Source organism: Beta vulgaris, chromosome 2 (assembly GCF_026745355.1).
Source record: "Beta vulgaris subsp. vulgaris cultivar EL10 chromosome 2, EL10.2, whole genome shotgun sequence".
Classification (NCBI taxonomy): domain Eukaryota; kingdom Viridiplantae; phylum Streptophyta; class Magnoliopsida; order Caryophyllales; family Amaranthaceae; genus Beta; species Beta vulgaris.
In genome coordinates, this window is record NC_079203.1 from 50,632,120 (window position 1) to 50,648,045 (window position 15,926).

General features: G+C 36.8%; 2 protein-coding genes across 8 annotated transcripts; one reads left to right on the plus strand and one right to left on the minus strand.

Annotated features, from left to right (window-relative positions):
• Window positions 1–351: 351 nt before the first annotated feature.
• On the minus strand, window positions 352–4,844 carry LOC104907441 (pheophytinase, chloroplastic). Of its 2 annotated transcripts, none has more exons than XM_010696375.4 (6): window positions 4,686–4,844; window positions 2,430–3,207; window positions 1,681–1,907; window positions 1,335–1,526; window positions 1,077–1,233; window positions 352–957 (listed from the first exon to the last, which is right to left on the minus strand). In XM_010696375.4, the coding sequence occupies exons 2-6, from the start codon at window positions 3,168–3,170 to the stop codon at window positions 715–717; spliced, it is 1,560 nt and encodes a 519-aa protein (XP_010694677.2). In that variant the 5' UTR covers window positions 3,171–3,207; window positions 4,686–4,844; the 3' UTR covers window positions 352–714. The 2 variants fall into 2 exon arrangements, with proteins under 2 accessions (XP_010694677.2, XP_048495330.1); XM_048639373.2 differs by having other exon boundaries at window positions 4,691–4,827.
• A 1,330-nt stretch (window positions 4,845–6,174) lies between these two features.
• LOC104884004 (GDSL esterase/lipase LIP-4) lies at window positions 6,175–15,721 on the plus strand. Of its 6 annotated transcripts, none has more exons than XM_057392761.1 (6): window positions 9,946–10,080; window positions 13,190–13,567; window positions 13,703–13,891; window positions 14,086–14,246; window positions 14,537–14,807; window positions 15,250–15,721. In XM_057392761.1, exons 2-6 carry the CDS (start codon window positions 13,318–13,320, stop codon window positions 15,489–15,491), a joined length of 1,113 nt encoding a protein of 370 aa, XP_057248744.1. In that variant the 5' UTR covers window positions 9,946–10,080; window positions 13,190–13,317; the 3' UTR covers window positions 15,492–15,721. The 6 variants fall into 6 exon arrangements, with proteins under 6 accessions (XP_048495333.1, XP_048495334.1, XP_019107918.2 ...); XM_019252371.3 differs by having other exon boundaries at window positions 9,963–10,080; window positions 13,228–13,567; XM_048639376.2 differs by lacking the exons at window positions 13,703–13,891; window positions 14,086–14,246; window positions 14,537–14,807; window positions 15,250–15,721 and adding exons at window positions 6,175–8,660; window positions 8,794–8,982; window positions 9,156–9,316 and having other exon boundaries at window positions 9,810–10,080; window positions 13,228–13,430.
• Window positions 15,722–15,926: the final 205 nt, after the last annotated feature.

A 15,926-nucleotide genomic window follows, 5' to 3' on the forward strand; every position in this document is an offset into this window, starting at 1 on the left:
TGTATTGGACAATGGAGTAGGTTTTTTTATAATAAAAAATCAGTTAAGCACTTAAGCCCAATCTAGATACATAATACAAGGCATATTATTATTTGGTTATATTGGATTTTTGGATCCAATTACCCTCAATCCAATCCGATCCGAAAATCCAATTTTTCAAAAATTCTCAATCCGAATCCAATCCGAACACAGTTCGAATCCGATCCAAATTACTAATTTGGATTGGATTGGATTGAATTTTGGATTTTATCCGAATAACTTTCACCCCTAACTACAACCAAGAGTAAATTCTTGTTCATTTGCTTACTTGGAGGTAAAGAAATGAGCAAATAAGCAACATGAAGCTCCAAATAAGTTAGAAATAGCCTTGGAATGTACATTGTATCATATAACAGTATACCCGGATGTACAAGGAAGATGATGTTGATATAGTGCAATTACATGTGATTCTTGCGGATCCCTGCAGGCTGGAATGAGAGACCATAGAATCCTAACAAATCACTATACATTTTTAACAATTACAGATTCCAAATGCATTGCTTCCCTGATCCTCAAACTAAGCAGATTCATCTGCAAATGCAACTATACAGTCAATAACTCAATACAGATCTCACAGCCATCACTAAGCAGTACACCCTGTATGTTCAATTACAATAATAAGGTGATATGGCATATCTACAACGGGTTGTCACAGCTACAATACATACATGGTCGTCATTGAGGTCTCATCCCTATGTTCCTAAAGCGAGCTTTGATCTGAGATTGTATTTGGTTCCAAATCGAAAACTGTGAACCAAAAAACCGCACTGTTACCAACTTTTTAGATCCTTCTCTGATAAACTCCACGTCCTTCGTGAGATCATATTGGATAGCCTCTGCATCATCAAGCAGAGGCAATGTGACAGAACCCTTGGATTCTAGGCTTTTGATCCAATCACGCAATAAATAGTTCACCACCTGCATATAAATAAATAAGTTCCATAATTTATAAGGGCAGATACAAGATAAAGGCTACATATATGACTTTCCAGAATAGATAGTTAATTAAGCCTGCACAGTATATAGCAGAGGCATACCTCAGGAACTTCATCATGGGGGCAATGACCTGCAGGGCTAATTTCATAGTATGGAGCTTCTCGAAATTGCCTCTTGACATGCTGTCCCCAAAAAGGCTTCACCCATGGATCCTCTTTCCCATACATGAGACAAAATGGAACATTGCTTTCTCGACATCTACACAGTAAAACAAAACTTGAGGCTCCTCAACACTTGGATACATTGAATTCTGAACTGATGTATGGAGGTAAAGAGAAGCACTTGTTGTATGCACTTACCTTGATAGAGATTCATCAAAAGATAGTTGACCGGTGGGGGCGCACATGATTGAGGCAAATGCTGCAGCGGCAGCAGGATGCTCTGTTGTCTCAACTATCTGAGAAAAGACCTTATCAACATCTGTTGAATGGTCTGCGTATACCTGCCTGAGCAACTCAGCTATGGTTTCCGGATCACTCATTTTCTGCCAACTACAATAAAGATAATAATCTGTTTAAGACTTGTGCTAAGCAGCGATAAAATAGTAAATAGATTAATACCTTGGTGAACAAACGATGGGGTTTCCAGGATGGGGGAGAGGGGTTGCATAAAAGAAAACTGTTACAGATGGGATATGAAGCTTACACTATGTCCATAAGCTTAGTTACATTAGCAGGTAGAGGAAAAGTTCCAGCCTGAGGAAAAATCCTAGATAGTACAGGAGATCTTGTGGGATTAGGAAGAAAACCCCAAAAAGGTGTTGCATTGAGTAGGGTAACACCCTTCACCAACTGAGGGTTAGATGCTGCAAAATAGGTTGCAACATATCCTCCAAGTGAGTTACCAACAACATAAACTGGTTCACCAATGACCTGCAAGCATTTCAGAAGGGTTTCTTAGATGCAAACTTGACAGTAAAAAGAACTCGAGCTGATCTAAGAAAGCAATACTGACATGGTATGCAAGAATCAGGAGAAATGTGCCACATATTGCAGAAACAATTTGAACAGGTTAGTTCAGGATGGCGTGTATCCATAAAAGTGCCAAGCAGCAAAATCCACATGTTTGAGAATTGAGGCTTGGCATAACAGGGGGGAAATCGTATATCTAAAGCTTCTTATTCGGTCTAGCCATATAGAGAAAAGCGAATTTATTATTAAAATGTAAGCAGTAAATAAGTGGACAAGTATCAAGCTTTCTGCTCTGAAGATTATTGGCTATAATATTGGCACCAAGTTCTCAGAGCATATTATACACCAATATGTGAGCACTTTATCATCTGTTCACTTAAATAGAATCATCTATCAGAGCAAATTGGGTAAAGTATCAACAACATAATCATGATCAGAAAAAAAATAAAAAAATCACCAGTCTTAGAGCATTGAATAGGCTACCTGCTCAATGAAGTATTGCACTTGATCCTTCCACAGATCAACAGAGTAAACTAGTTCTTCTGCCCATGGTTCAGCTGTCTTACCAAAGCCCCATGTCTCATTATTCTGCCCAGAGAGATTTGTATCCTTTAACAAAGGAGCAGGATCTTCAACAGGCAATGATTTGCCTTGGCCGAGAAAATCCAGAGCCCATACTCTATAATCACGCCCCAAGTCCTTTAGCTGCTTTTCATAGTGAAAGCTGCCAACACCAAATCCAGGAAGGAAGAGAAGCGGTGGAGAATTAACATTCTCACTACCAGCTTTTTCGTAATGCACGTTAAACTTTGGCTTCCATTCCCAATAATTACTACTTGTGGAAGCACTTGATTCACCTTTTGATTCCTCTGGCAACCCAGGGATCAAAACCTTTGGCACTGAATCGGCACTATCTGATATATCTTCCAGACTTTGTTCTCCACCAACTGCAGCCCCACTATAACTTTCATTGAAGACTCTTGAGGCAACCTGACGACTTCGAACAGAGTTGAGTGACCCAGAAGCTTCTTGATGATAGGGGTTCTTCACTAAATACTGCTTCCTAGAGGAAGCACCCAAAGACCAACAACTGCTACTATTTATACTACACAAAACTTGGGTCTTTTCACTTAGAGAAGGCTGCAATCCTTGCGAACTCGTTTTTTTCTCCACGAACTGTAATCGTACATGGGAAGGTGCTGAATGGTACAGAAGAACATCCATGTGAAAGAAACTTTGTTTTATGCACAAGTAAATGATACTGCAGATGGAAAAAAGGATGTCACATGAATTTGATATTAGAAGAAACGATTGAAAGGAAGCTATAAATCACCAGTATTGCATTGCATGTTAATAAATCACAAAAGTTTCAACTATGACTAGTTGACTACCAATAGTATTGCACTGAAATAAAATCTCTCCCCATGACTACTACTACAGTATATTGACACCCTACGACGGATCAATGAGAAATGAATTTTAACCTCCCATATTCCACTATGCCCTCAAAATTATGAGCTCACTATCTCAGTTCAAGACTTCAAGTAATGAAAGCATCCATAATCCATAACTGAGCAGGTACGAAATAATAGATTTGTCTGGTTTCATAGTCTACTATATATTCCGCTTTTCATTATAAAAGGTTTAACTCCTTTACTAAGTTTTGAAATGAACTACTTCTGTCCCAAAATCTACATAAATGTCTGCACCCCTACAAAGTAAAAAAAAAAAAATGTCCCTGCTAACCATAACAATTTTCATTAAAGAAAGATATTCTCTCAACTTTGGGAATTCCTCATTCTCCAACTCAAAATCTACTTTGTAGAGGCTAGAAGTATTATGCAACATGTAAGAATGAGAAGAAGACTCCAAGATATAGAGCTAACTACCAACATGAAAATGCTATAAATCCTTCTCAAGAGTGAGAATGAGAAGGTGGTTCTCCAAAAATAACTTCCTTAACAAGCTCACACAAAGCAGTTGTTTACCAAACAAGCAATTGCTCCTGCGTCACTCGGACTTAGTTCTCATGCCGGACATGGGTACGTGTTTAACTCGATTTTTCTAGTGAAAATTTTGTGTCAAAACAAGCAATCACTCTTGTGTTACTAGCACTCAGATACTTGTGTCAATTGTCAATTAAACAAGTGTCTAACTCGACTATTTTATGAAACCCTTTCATGGTTTTGTCACGAGTACTTCAGATAAAATTAAGAGTACAAATAACAAAGACTTTAGCTCTTCCTAACTCAAAAATTAATTCCTTCCACATAAATTTAACCAAGAGTTAGGAAAGCAAAGAAAGATATGCTGCAAAATCCCCTTCCTTTCTTCACCCAAAACCCTAGCTACAAACAACAAATTGCTAAAATTCCTTCAAACTAATGATTTTATACTCCTTACACTAATCTATAAGTTACTGCGCAAAAGTGAATGATACCAGCATAATATATCAACAAAATCTGACATTATTATATTACAATCTGGATCCATTGTTTGTTTTAAGAGAAATCGCACACTAAACACATCAGATCAATAAACAAATACTCACTTAATTCATTTTATACGAATAATATAATATTACAAACTAACGAATAAAGAAATCAAATCAAATGATGTCAATATAATTAAAAAAAACACAAGCTTAATTTGCAAATAATCAGTGAAAGATTACGGCTGTTATCGTAACTAAATTAACTATAACAGCAAAATTAAACAAAAGTAGGAAAAGTAAATTACCTAACTCAGAAATCCCAATTTGATACGAAAAAAAGAGATCATAGAGTATAATTTAGTAGAAGATCTTTGCTTCCGATTATTGAGGAAGCTAGAATACGAGAGAGATAGAGAGAGAAGTTGGGGAAAATTATTATTAAGAAGAGAAAATGGTTTCGGCATTTTGTGCAGCCTGTAAAATGGGGACATGTCATGTGCACTGGACCCCGGCTTGTTGTTGCGTGCGACATATAATAAACGTGTGAAATCACAATGTACACCTTGGAATTTCGCGCCCATATATCATCAACCGGCAATTAGTTTACTAGATTACAAATACTCGCTAACTAGTCTACTCGGTTTTTCCATCAAATATCCCTGATAACAAAATCTTATTCACCAAATACCTTAATTTTTTTTCAAAATTCACCAGATACCTTACTATTAACGGACGTTAGTGCTCCGTTAGCATGTATTTACAACTTTGCCATAAGTCAACTTAATTAGCCGTAAGTCAACTTAATTAGCCCTAAGTTAACCTAATTAACCCTAATTAACCTAATTAAACCTTAAACTCTCCCTAACTCAACCCCAACCCCCAACCCTACCCCCCAAACCTACCCCCCCAAACCCTAGACCCACCAGCCCCACCCCCCAATCCCAACCCAACCCCACCCCTCCCATCCCCCTTGCCGGCAACCCCGCATACCCCCTTTCCGGCATCCCACTCCCCTCCCTTCGCCTCGCTCGCTCGCGCCTCCCCTCCCCCTCCCCCTCCCTCACTCTCGTCGCGCCTCCCAGTTTAACTTTTAAAATTGCCAATGTAGAATTCTAACCATTACTATCTCTATTATATATGAGAATTTTGGTGTCCATCCTTTTTGACCAGTATACCATAACTAGAAAAAAATACTACCACACCTACCAACCTATTAGTTAAAAAAAAACCTATCTAACAAACTATAAATCAGTTACCACTCATCAATTGACTTTGTACGCTATATAAGACTAGTTTTTATAATTTCATAAAAGGGAAATTATTTCTGATAACCCTGATATATCACCCTCTTTCCCAAATAAACCCCACATTGTCATACATATCCCAGATAACCCTAAATTTGTAATTTCTCATTAAACATGACATAATTATGAACGATGTCAACTTGGTTAGACTTTGGATGAGTTGCCGCCATTTAAGAAGGTGGTTGTTAACTTGGTTAGACTTTGGATGAGTCTGCTGTAAAAAATAAAACCCTTAAATTGTACATCAAAACTAATTAACATCCTCTTGAATATCTATCAACCATCTTCTTAAATTGCACTAATCCCATTCGAAGTCAAATCAAGTGTAATTTCGTCATGTCTAATGACAAATTACGAATTTAGAGTTATCCACAATAAGATTCACAATGTGGGGCTATTTAGTGAAAAAGGACTATATGAGAATTATCTGAAATAATATCGCTCTTATAAAATAAACCGAGGGAGAATTACAGTTGTAAATCAGTTGTTATTCTAGGTAAACAAGAGTAGTCCAATCAAATCCGTTGAATTGCGGAGGTGCTACGTGATGGAAATTCGACCAAGTGGGGAATCAGTGCTCAATTAGATGCCAAATATCACCCTTTCTCTTTCCACAAAAATCCTACCAAACAAATAAGGAAGAAGTTATCTTTACGCAAAAGCATCTTCGTGTAAAGGGGTCTTCTTTCTAAACCTCACAAAAATCATGACAAAAAAAGTGTGTCAAATCTTTAATTTTCACTACCTGGGTTTTACTGGGAATCAGAATTGACTAATTCAACTCTACCCACAAGTCAAATTCATGGTTAAATTTGAGCCCTTAAATCGAGTCAAAGAATAGATAAGAAGTGGAGCAGAGGATGCACACCAGGTGTTCGACGAAATGTCCAACTGAAATGGAATTGTCACTGTTTTTAGTGAATTTCTTCTGATGGATGACAATTGACAAAGGAGTATTAAAAGGGCCAAAAGATAATCATATGAGCGCAGCTAATCCCAAACATTGATGGGTTTAACCGCTTAAGCAAGCCTTGTTTATTAAATTTGAGCATGGTTTCACTCCAAGCTTTATTAATGGCTGCTTTTGATGTATGCAGAGCTCATTAGTCAATGACTCAATGTTCGTCTTGATTGTTTAGCGTTAAGATTGGGGATTTTAAGTAATTGCAGGGCGATGAATAGAAGTTCAGTTAAGAGGGGATTTGTGTGTGCTTTTGACTTTTATTGAATTTGACAAGCACAAGAATACAAGATGCTATGATAAATCTTTTTAAAAAATTGCAAGAGAGCGAGAAATGAAAGGATAGTTTGATCCCATACATGCTCAATACTGAGCATTAAGCTCGAGCTCTAGCTTGGATCGTTTATCAGTCTTCGAATTTTTTCAAATGAATTGAGTGGAGCTTGAGTTATTTGGAAGTGAACTATTTGACTTGGTTTCCGACTGCAATAGTAGGTCTTATAACAATGGACATGGTCATAGGACATAGGAGTACAGTTTATAAGGTCACCAAGTGGTTCATGTGTAAAGCTATTCATTGTATGACCAAATATGAAGCAGACTCCTATGCTGTGATGGTATGATGTTATTAAGTGGATGAAAATATTGATAAATGATATTGCTTCCAAGAACCGTTATGAGTTCGATATGCATAAGATCGACTGGCTTGTCCCCTGTGATTATTAGTTCAGCAGGATTTGTCCTAGTTTTAGGAACCTTTCCTGAAAAACTGCAGCTTCGGATAACATGAGAGTTTGCTGGAGGAGAAGTTTGAAGATCCCTATATTCATTTTGACTTCAGTATAAGTTTCCTGATAGGGAGTTACAGGAATAAGACGACCATGGACTATATCATTAATCTATAGTTTCAACATGTGGAAGATTTGGCGTGAGGAATCTTTTATATTAAATGTCGATATATTATATATATGATATAGGTCCATGTATGCTATGGAATATTTGCTGGGTCAGAGGGGGCTGGTTACGATGTGGCGATGTGCGCAGCTCAATGATAGGAGGACAGAGATGGAGAGAGTGGTGGGGACGCTCCTCCTTTCATTGTTCTGTACCAAGGATTTCATCCCTGTTAATTTACTGAAGCTTATCTCATGTTTGAGTCAACTGCTTTGTTTTCTGTCCATGAAGATTGTTTATATTGGGTTTTGGGGCGTGTAACATTTCCTCATTTTATAAGGTATGCTGCATGACATCAAAGCGTTGTAGGACGGCCAATGCTTACAGTATAGTATTTTCCTCTTCATAAAAAACTGTGTGTGCTATGCGTTGCATATTAAATTATCCTTGACGTCGTCTTCTTATCTCTTCTATTGGTATTCAATCTTCATTGGCATATGATTTATAGTACATTAAGAAAAACTTAAAAGTCTTATAAATTTGGCCTTATTCATCTTGAAGTTGACTGTGGATGCTATGATATCATTACATTAGGAATTTGGTTAATCATAAGCATTATATTAGGATGTTATGCTGCTCTAGTGGTTATCCATACCGAGAACATTCAGCCGGCCTCAGGCCAGCTTCTCCATCTTGTTGATTTTTTTTATTTATAGTAATATTGACTTACCTAACTGGATCATTGTTCTTGTTCTCGGATAAAAGAATTAAGAATCTTGGTCTTGATTTAGCCGAAAATCATAAATACAGAAAAATAGGCAATGCTCTTTTGAGATAAGTTATTTAGGGGAAGGAAAGTGGAAGGGAAGAAATGACAGACCAATGTACCAGGCTTTGTCTCCCTTTGACATTTAAGTTACACCTCTTGGTGTTAGTATTTCTTCCTGCACTTAGTTTGGCTCAGTCAAATTGTATCCTCTTCAATTTTGGGGATTCAAATACTGATCCTGGAGCTCTAATAGCTGCGTTTGGTTTGTATCTAGGTCCTCCGACTGGCCAACAGTTCTTCCACCGGCCCACTGGCCGCTTCTGCAATGGTCGACTGTACATTGATTTTATTTGTATGCGTCTTTCTCATGTGTTGAAATTTCAAATGATTTATGATTATACAGCTAAACTTAGTTGAGACATTTGCTATAACTTTTTCATTAGTAGTGAGTATTTTGGAATGTAAGTCTCTTACTCATTTTGCAGGTCAAAGCTTGGAGATAAAATTTCTGAGTGCATATTTAGAATCTTCTGGTTCAGAATTTTCTTATGGTGTGAATTTTGCTGTGTCTGGTGCTTCGACTGTAGTTAGTGGAAACAATCCGTTCTCACTGTCCACTCAGACAGGGCAGTTTCGTCATTTCCAGAATCGCACAAGAGAGCTCAGGGAACAAGGTGCTTGCTTTTGCTTATTACCGCTTCTGTTCAGTTTGTGCTTACAAAGCACTTTTTGAATGTTGATAGATGTGTAATCGCTGGTTCAGTTCGAACTACTCATCTTCTTTGAGATTTTTACTGTTTCTCATGATAATATACCATAGCTACCCTTCTTTTACTTATTGTTACAGATGAGGGATCGGTGATCAGTGAAGAAAACTTTAGGAATGCTATTTATTCGATTGATATTGGACAAAATGATATTACTCTTGCTTTTAGGGCGAACTCGAGTTATCAACATGTTATCAACACGATTCCTTCTATTCTTGAGAGAATTGAAGAGTCTATGAAGGTGAGATAACCTATATTGCTGAAGTATCAATATTGTTCTTGTGCTTTATTTTACATCTTGCACGCAACTTAATCCTGCACACATGTCCAGGCTTTCAATGCACTTGCATGTTCTTTTTAGCATAATGATTTGTTTTTACATTTTTTCTTATGATGCCTTTTTAAATTTTTCCCAAAATCTGAACATACAAAAGAACATGCAAGTTTAATGAATAGAACATGCAAGATGCAACTAGGACTATGTTGTTTTACTCCTGAGTATAGGATGTAGGTGTTGCTTCTTTGCTCTTGAGAAGCTGTAGATATGTGAAATTGGACTTCCTGAAGTACCTACGTCTGTGAAAAGTCACTGATCAAAACCAGCTGTTATTATGTCGATAGTAATGTCATTGAATCCTCAAAACAGACAAAAAAGATCAATTTTCCATTTTATTTGGGCAATGAAATGGCCAACGTCTGCAAGTTTTTTGATCGGTTCACTCGTCATCCTGCAGGCATTATATAGACTTGGTGCTAGAAAGTTTTGGGTATACAACACTGGGCCAATAGGCTGCTTGCCGCAAACTCTAGCATTGCAAAAGAAGAATGACAGTGAAGTTGATGAATTAGGGTGCCTGAAAGTTTATAATAATGCTGCAAAAGCTTTCAATGAAGGGTTGAGAAACCTCTGTGATAAAATAAGATCAGAACTCCAAGATGCTATCGTCGTGCACACTGATATGTTTGCTATCAAATATGATCTCTTCGCCAATCCAGGGAAATATGGTAAGCTCTAAATTCTAATATCTTCTTTAAAAATATATTTCCTCTGTTTTTAAAGGTCGCAGCATTCTGACTTTTGCACTATTTACGTATCAACTTTCACCGAATATTCTGATTAATATGTACAACAAAATCAAAGGTGTAAGGTGATGTTGGATTTGTCTAACCGTATAATTATAGATTATCAACTTTCTACAATTTACACTAAATAGATATATAATGACATCGATGGTCAGAGTTACACGTTGGCAAGCGTGTTAGTCATAATTTTGCAACCTTCAGAAAACGGAGGAAGTACTTCTACTATGTATCAAGGAACATAATCTAATAAGAATCTTGGAAAGCTTACATATTAAGCTATTCATTCTGCATTATGGTTAATTGTAGGCTTTGAGAACCCATTAATGGCTTGTTGTGGAAAAGGAGGACCTCCATATAACTATGTGGATAAGAAGGCTTGTGGTAGATCACCTTCAGTAACTGCTTGCTCTGATCCCTCTCGTTCTGTGATCTGGGACGGAGTTCATTATACTGAGGCAGCCAATGCTGTCACTGCATCAAAGATTTTGTCAGGGGAGTACTCTGAACCATTTATTAGGCTGGAAAGTTTATGTGGAGGGTATATATTGTAGCCCTCATTTTCGGGGTTTCTCGTAGAAAGCCAAGATGCTGGAGTTTGTGTTATGGTTTCATTCAAGTGAACAAGAACATTTGTTCATGTTCTACACTTTTAGCTACCAGCTGGTTGCAATACCAGCTTGCTTGAATTATCATCTTTGTTTACTGTTTAAATACTGCAGTAATGAGACGTTCAGATGTAAATGTGTAAGTATGCAACTAAACAATATTTGTCCATCTTTCACAAGAAATCATTGTCTTGTAAATGTGCTAAGGCTTGTAACATTGATTTTATCATTTTATTAATTCACCGAGGTTTTTTCCATGTAATGCTTGATTTTCTTGAGCTAATTAAACACTGAACTTGAGAAGGTTCAGTAAGTTATGCGGTTTTAGTTCATATGCTTGGATTCGGTGAAGAATTTCATCTTATGGCAGATCTTATTGAAGATATTCGATAAGATCATAACAAGAGGAACATATGTTCCCTCATTTTCTGGTTTCTCTGTTTGGGTTTTACCGAAATCAGAATCGAGTATTTGAGCTGAACCCAGTAGTCAAATAACTTCAATACACGCTAGCATGATCAGATCAAGCCATTGAATTAAGTAAAGAAAAGGATGAAAGGTAGATTAAAGGACATTCCCGGTGCTTGACGGACGCCAATTCTAGGGAACTGATTACTTTCTGGATTATTTTTCTGATGGATGTTAAGCAAGTCGAGCTGAGCCCAAACCTTGATGGGCATGAGCTATAAAAAGTACAATCAAGTTCTGGGCTAGCTCAAGCTTAAGTTAGGATTTTTTTTGATGCATTACACTCTTATGTAAGTCAATTTTCTTATAGATCAGTCGAGGTTATATTGGCGTATGCTTTGATGTTCTTTAGGTTTGACAATATGCACGCTTAGGGTGGTTATAAGCTCTAAAAACTAAAAAGTACACACGCAATAAAGAAAAGGTGTAATCAAACCACTGATTGAGAAAATTAAGATAAAGAAAGGAATGCTACCATATACCGGCCTATCAGTATTTCACAAAGTTCTGATATTGTGTTTGGCTCATGCACCAATTAAACGAAGTATTTGACTTCGAAATTGGCACTCTGTAGCAAGCTGAGTCGAGCTCGAGCCACTTGCAAGCAACTGAGCAAGAAGTGACTCGGTTTGTGATTAGTGATGTGCAAAACTTGCAACAAGGGCCATTGTAGAGCTAGTGACACCGGAAATGCTTCATGTTTAAAGCTGTTGATCATATGAAGAGATATGAATCAGGTTCTCATGCTGTGATTAGTTATCTAAGGTCTTCCTTAAGCTAATGAACTATCAAAGTGCTCCTTTTAATTTTTTTATTCCAGTTCATAGGTGCACGGAACTCCAGGAGCTCTGATTTTACAGTGAGTTCAGTGTTATGTTTCCTGACAAGAAGTTACAGGAAGAGAATGACTGCAGTCTGCAGTTTTGCTATGGGTGTTAAACATGTAGAAGATTTCACTTGGCATCCCTTTCAATTTGGTTAAAAATAAGAGATCATATTTGCTAAAGCATATCTTGTTTTGCAATCCTGATGCTTTATTCGCTTTCCATGAAGACTGCTAATATTGGGTTCTGTCCCATTTGAGTATTATTGTATAAGGTTTATTTATGCAGAAATTCTTGAGGATCCACGTGACATCTATAATCTATATAACTGGGTTGTGCAATTGGACAAAGTCAATGCTAATTTATAATATTATTGCATAAAAGATCTCTACTTAGAAATGCGTGATTTGCTGGTATGCTTACACTACCTATAAAAAATTAAGCTGATAGTTATAGGATTGTATATTATACTTTGTATAAGACTTTGTCCTCCTTTTTGTTCTTATTCAATGTCAATTTGCATAGAAAAATAGTTACAATAAAATTTTCTTAAATTTAGCCAGATAAACCCATATTAGCCTGCCAATATTATGATGTCCTGAGGATGAATGGCTTTTTTTAGGAATTTGTTTACTCATAAACATCTGTACTCTGAAGAAGACTTAAAGTATAAGTTGGTTTTCTCATCAGTACAAGTGGTCTTATCTAAAAATTTGGTCAGAGATCCCATTATCATGACAATTGGGCCATGTTAGATAAGGTTTTTTATGTATCATCAGAATGGTTTGCTATGTATAGTATTCCAATTAATGACTTCTTTGTGCCTGCTTACTGATAATATTTCTACAGCAGCTGAAACAGTATATTAAACAATAGAACCTAATGAACAAGGGAATGATTAGTGTACAGTAACTCTTAATTAAGGAAAAAATAGAGGTTTTTGGTTGATTTAACTTTGCTTTTAGATTTACCAAAATATAGATCTTGGTGATGGTTCGACATTTAGCAAATTGAATATAGTCCACTGTTCCTTAAAATAAACTCACTGACAGTTTATGCTGCTCTCTTAGTTATCTTCAACTTAATATGCATATTATTATACTTAGTATTGAGTAATACTTGATTGCCCAACAGCATGTGATCTTTCCTGTTCGCTGATCAAATACTCACAGTCAAATTGAAGGTGAAGACTATAAATACTGAAGAACAGATAGTGCTGTTTTAAGACAGCTTATCAGAGGAAAGGAGGGCGAAGGGAAGAAATGAGAGATCAACATGCAAGGCTTAGTCTCCTTTTTGCATCTCAGTTGCATCTCTCACTGCTAGCACTCCTTCCTGCACTTAGTTCAGCTCATTCAAAATGCATTCTCTTCAATTTTGGGGATTCAAACTCTGACCCTGGAGCTCTAATGGCTGTCCTTGGCCTCTATTTAGGTCCTCCATCTGGTCAACAGTTTTTCCACAGGCCCACTGGTCGCTTCTGCAATGGTCGACTATACATCGATTTTATCTGTATGTATCTTTCTCACTTAACAGAATATAGATAATCTATGATTATACAGCTAAATTTATCTGAATTTATTCTTGCTATAAGCTATGAAAATTGTCTGTTTTATAGATTATAGGTCTCTTTTACTTATTTTGCAGGTCAGAGCTTGAATATTGATCTCTTAAGTGCATTTCTAGAATCTTCAGGGTCAGATTTTACTCATGGAGTCAACTTTGCTGTATCTGGTGCTTCTACTGAAGTTAGTCTATACAACCCCTTCTCACTATCTACTCAGGCAGGGCAATTTGGTCACTTCCAGAATCGCACAAGAGAACTCAGGAGAAGAGGTCCTTTCATTGTTACGGTTTCTGGATGATTGTGCATTTGTGCTTACAAGGATTTATTTTTAGTGTCATGTTTGAGTAATTATCTTTGTTGTTGGTTCATTTCTGTTTGAGCCAACTCTTGAAAATTTGTTTTTGCTTGTCCACACTGATAATAGCGTAGCTAATAGCTATCGTTCTTTCGCACTTTGTCACAGGAAAGGGATCGATGATCAATGAAAAGGAGTTCAGAAATGCTGTTTATTCGATAGACATTGGGCAGAACGATATTAATCTTGCTCTTGTGGCAAATTCAAGCTATCAAGAAGTTGTTAACAAGATTCCTATCATCCTTGAGAGGATCGAAAATTCTACCAAGGTCAGATTTCGTATTTTGTTAAATCCATCATATAATTGTTCTTGTAATTTATCTTAATGATTTTATTTCGTGTGAATTTAAACTGCCTGAAGCAGATTCCTCCAGGAAAATTCTCTGATCAATTTTGACCGCTATGAAATTGATTTTTTGCCATGTTTCTTTCATTGAAGCCTTAACTTTGGTGTAATCTGGAAAAAGTGATTAAATAAACTGTCTCATTCATTTAATTCGAGCAATAATTTGCGTAAGAAAATGCAAGTGTCTTGATTACTCGCCTCTTCATATTGCAGGCATTATACAAAATTGGTGCTAGAAAGTTTTGGATATACAATACTGGGCCATTAGGCTGCTTACCACAAACTCTAGCGTTGCGAAAGAAGAATGACAGTGAACTGGATGAATTGGGTTGCCTGGCACTTTATAATAATGCTGCAAAAGCTTTCAATGAAGGGTTGAGTAAACTCTCTGATAAAATAAGATCTGAACTCGTGGATGCTTTCGTTGTGCACATTGATATGTATGCTATCAAATACGATCTCTTTGCCAATCCAGTAAGATATGGTGAGTTCTAATTCATGCTTTAGAAAAGTTTAAAGGATCATTTTCTAGATAGAACATAGAAAACTTTTTTAGAATTGAAAGACTGACACCAATAGTCCCAAACTCCCAACTATGGACCCTCTTCTTTGAACTGTTCCAACTATTGATTGACTCAACACAGAATCAATTTGTGGAGTGTCTTATCAAAGCAGTCCCGTATGACTTATAACTTGTCAACCATGTAAGAAAAATACTTTTATCTTAATAATTTATTGCTTTTCTCTCTCATTTTGGCCACCGATAACTCTCTGTTATATGACCAGTTTAACAGGTTATAAGTAATTAGGAACTACTTTAGGAAGACACTCCCGAAGTGGGATTACAAAAAAAAACCAATGGTTGGAACTTGGAACTGTTGATGTCATTGCTCCTATTATTAATGTTGTTTTATGGCTACACCTAGGTTTTGAGAAGCCATTGATGGCTTGCTGTGGCAATGGAGGACCTCCCTATAACTATGTAAACAAGAAGACTTGCGGTGAGCCTACAGCAACTGCTTGTGCTGATCCATCTCGTTCTGTGAGCTGGGATGGAGTTCATTACACTGAGGCAGCAAATGCTGTCATAGCATCCAAAATATTGTCAGGCGAATTCTCTAAGCCATTGGTTAGGCTGAAAAGTTTCTGCACACATGAGCTTTTTTAGGCCACGTGTATTGAGTTTCCTCGTAGAAAGTCAAGAAAACGGATTTGTATGATTACTAGATTTCTTTAGGATGATCAAGAACTTCTTCACAAGTACTAAATCAGTGGCGAGAGGGGCCAAATATGAAGTTTGTATTTGAGTTCTAGGAATAGTATGTAAACAAAAATATGAACTTCCAATGTTTGATAACTTTTGCATAGCACTTGGTCTGCCTCGCTATGTTTTCTTCCTTTAATTATCTATTTTACTGCATAGTAATCAATGCTAATCATAGGATTTTACATAAAAATTGCATTGCACAATATGACAGAGTCAATGCTTTATACATGGGAGTTTGGCTTTTTGGTAAAGATGTACCATCAAAAACACCTGTTTTCCCTTTCACCCTCACCAGGGATTCAACTGTTATTAAACTACATCAACTGTTTGCACTGA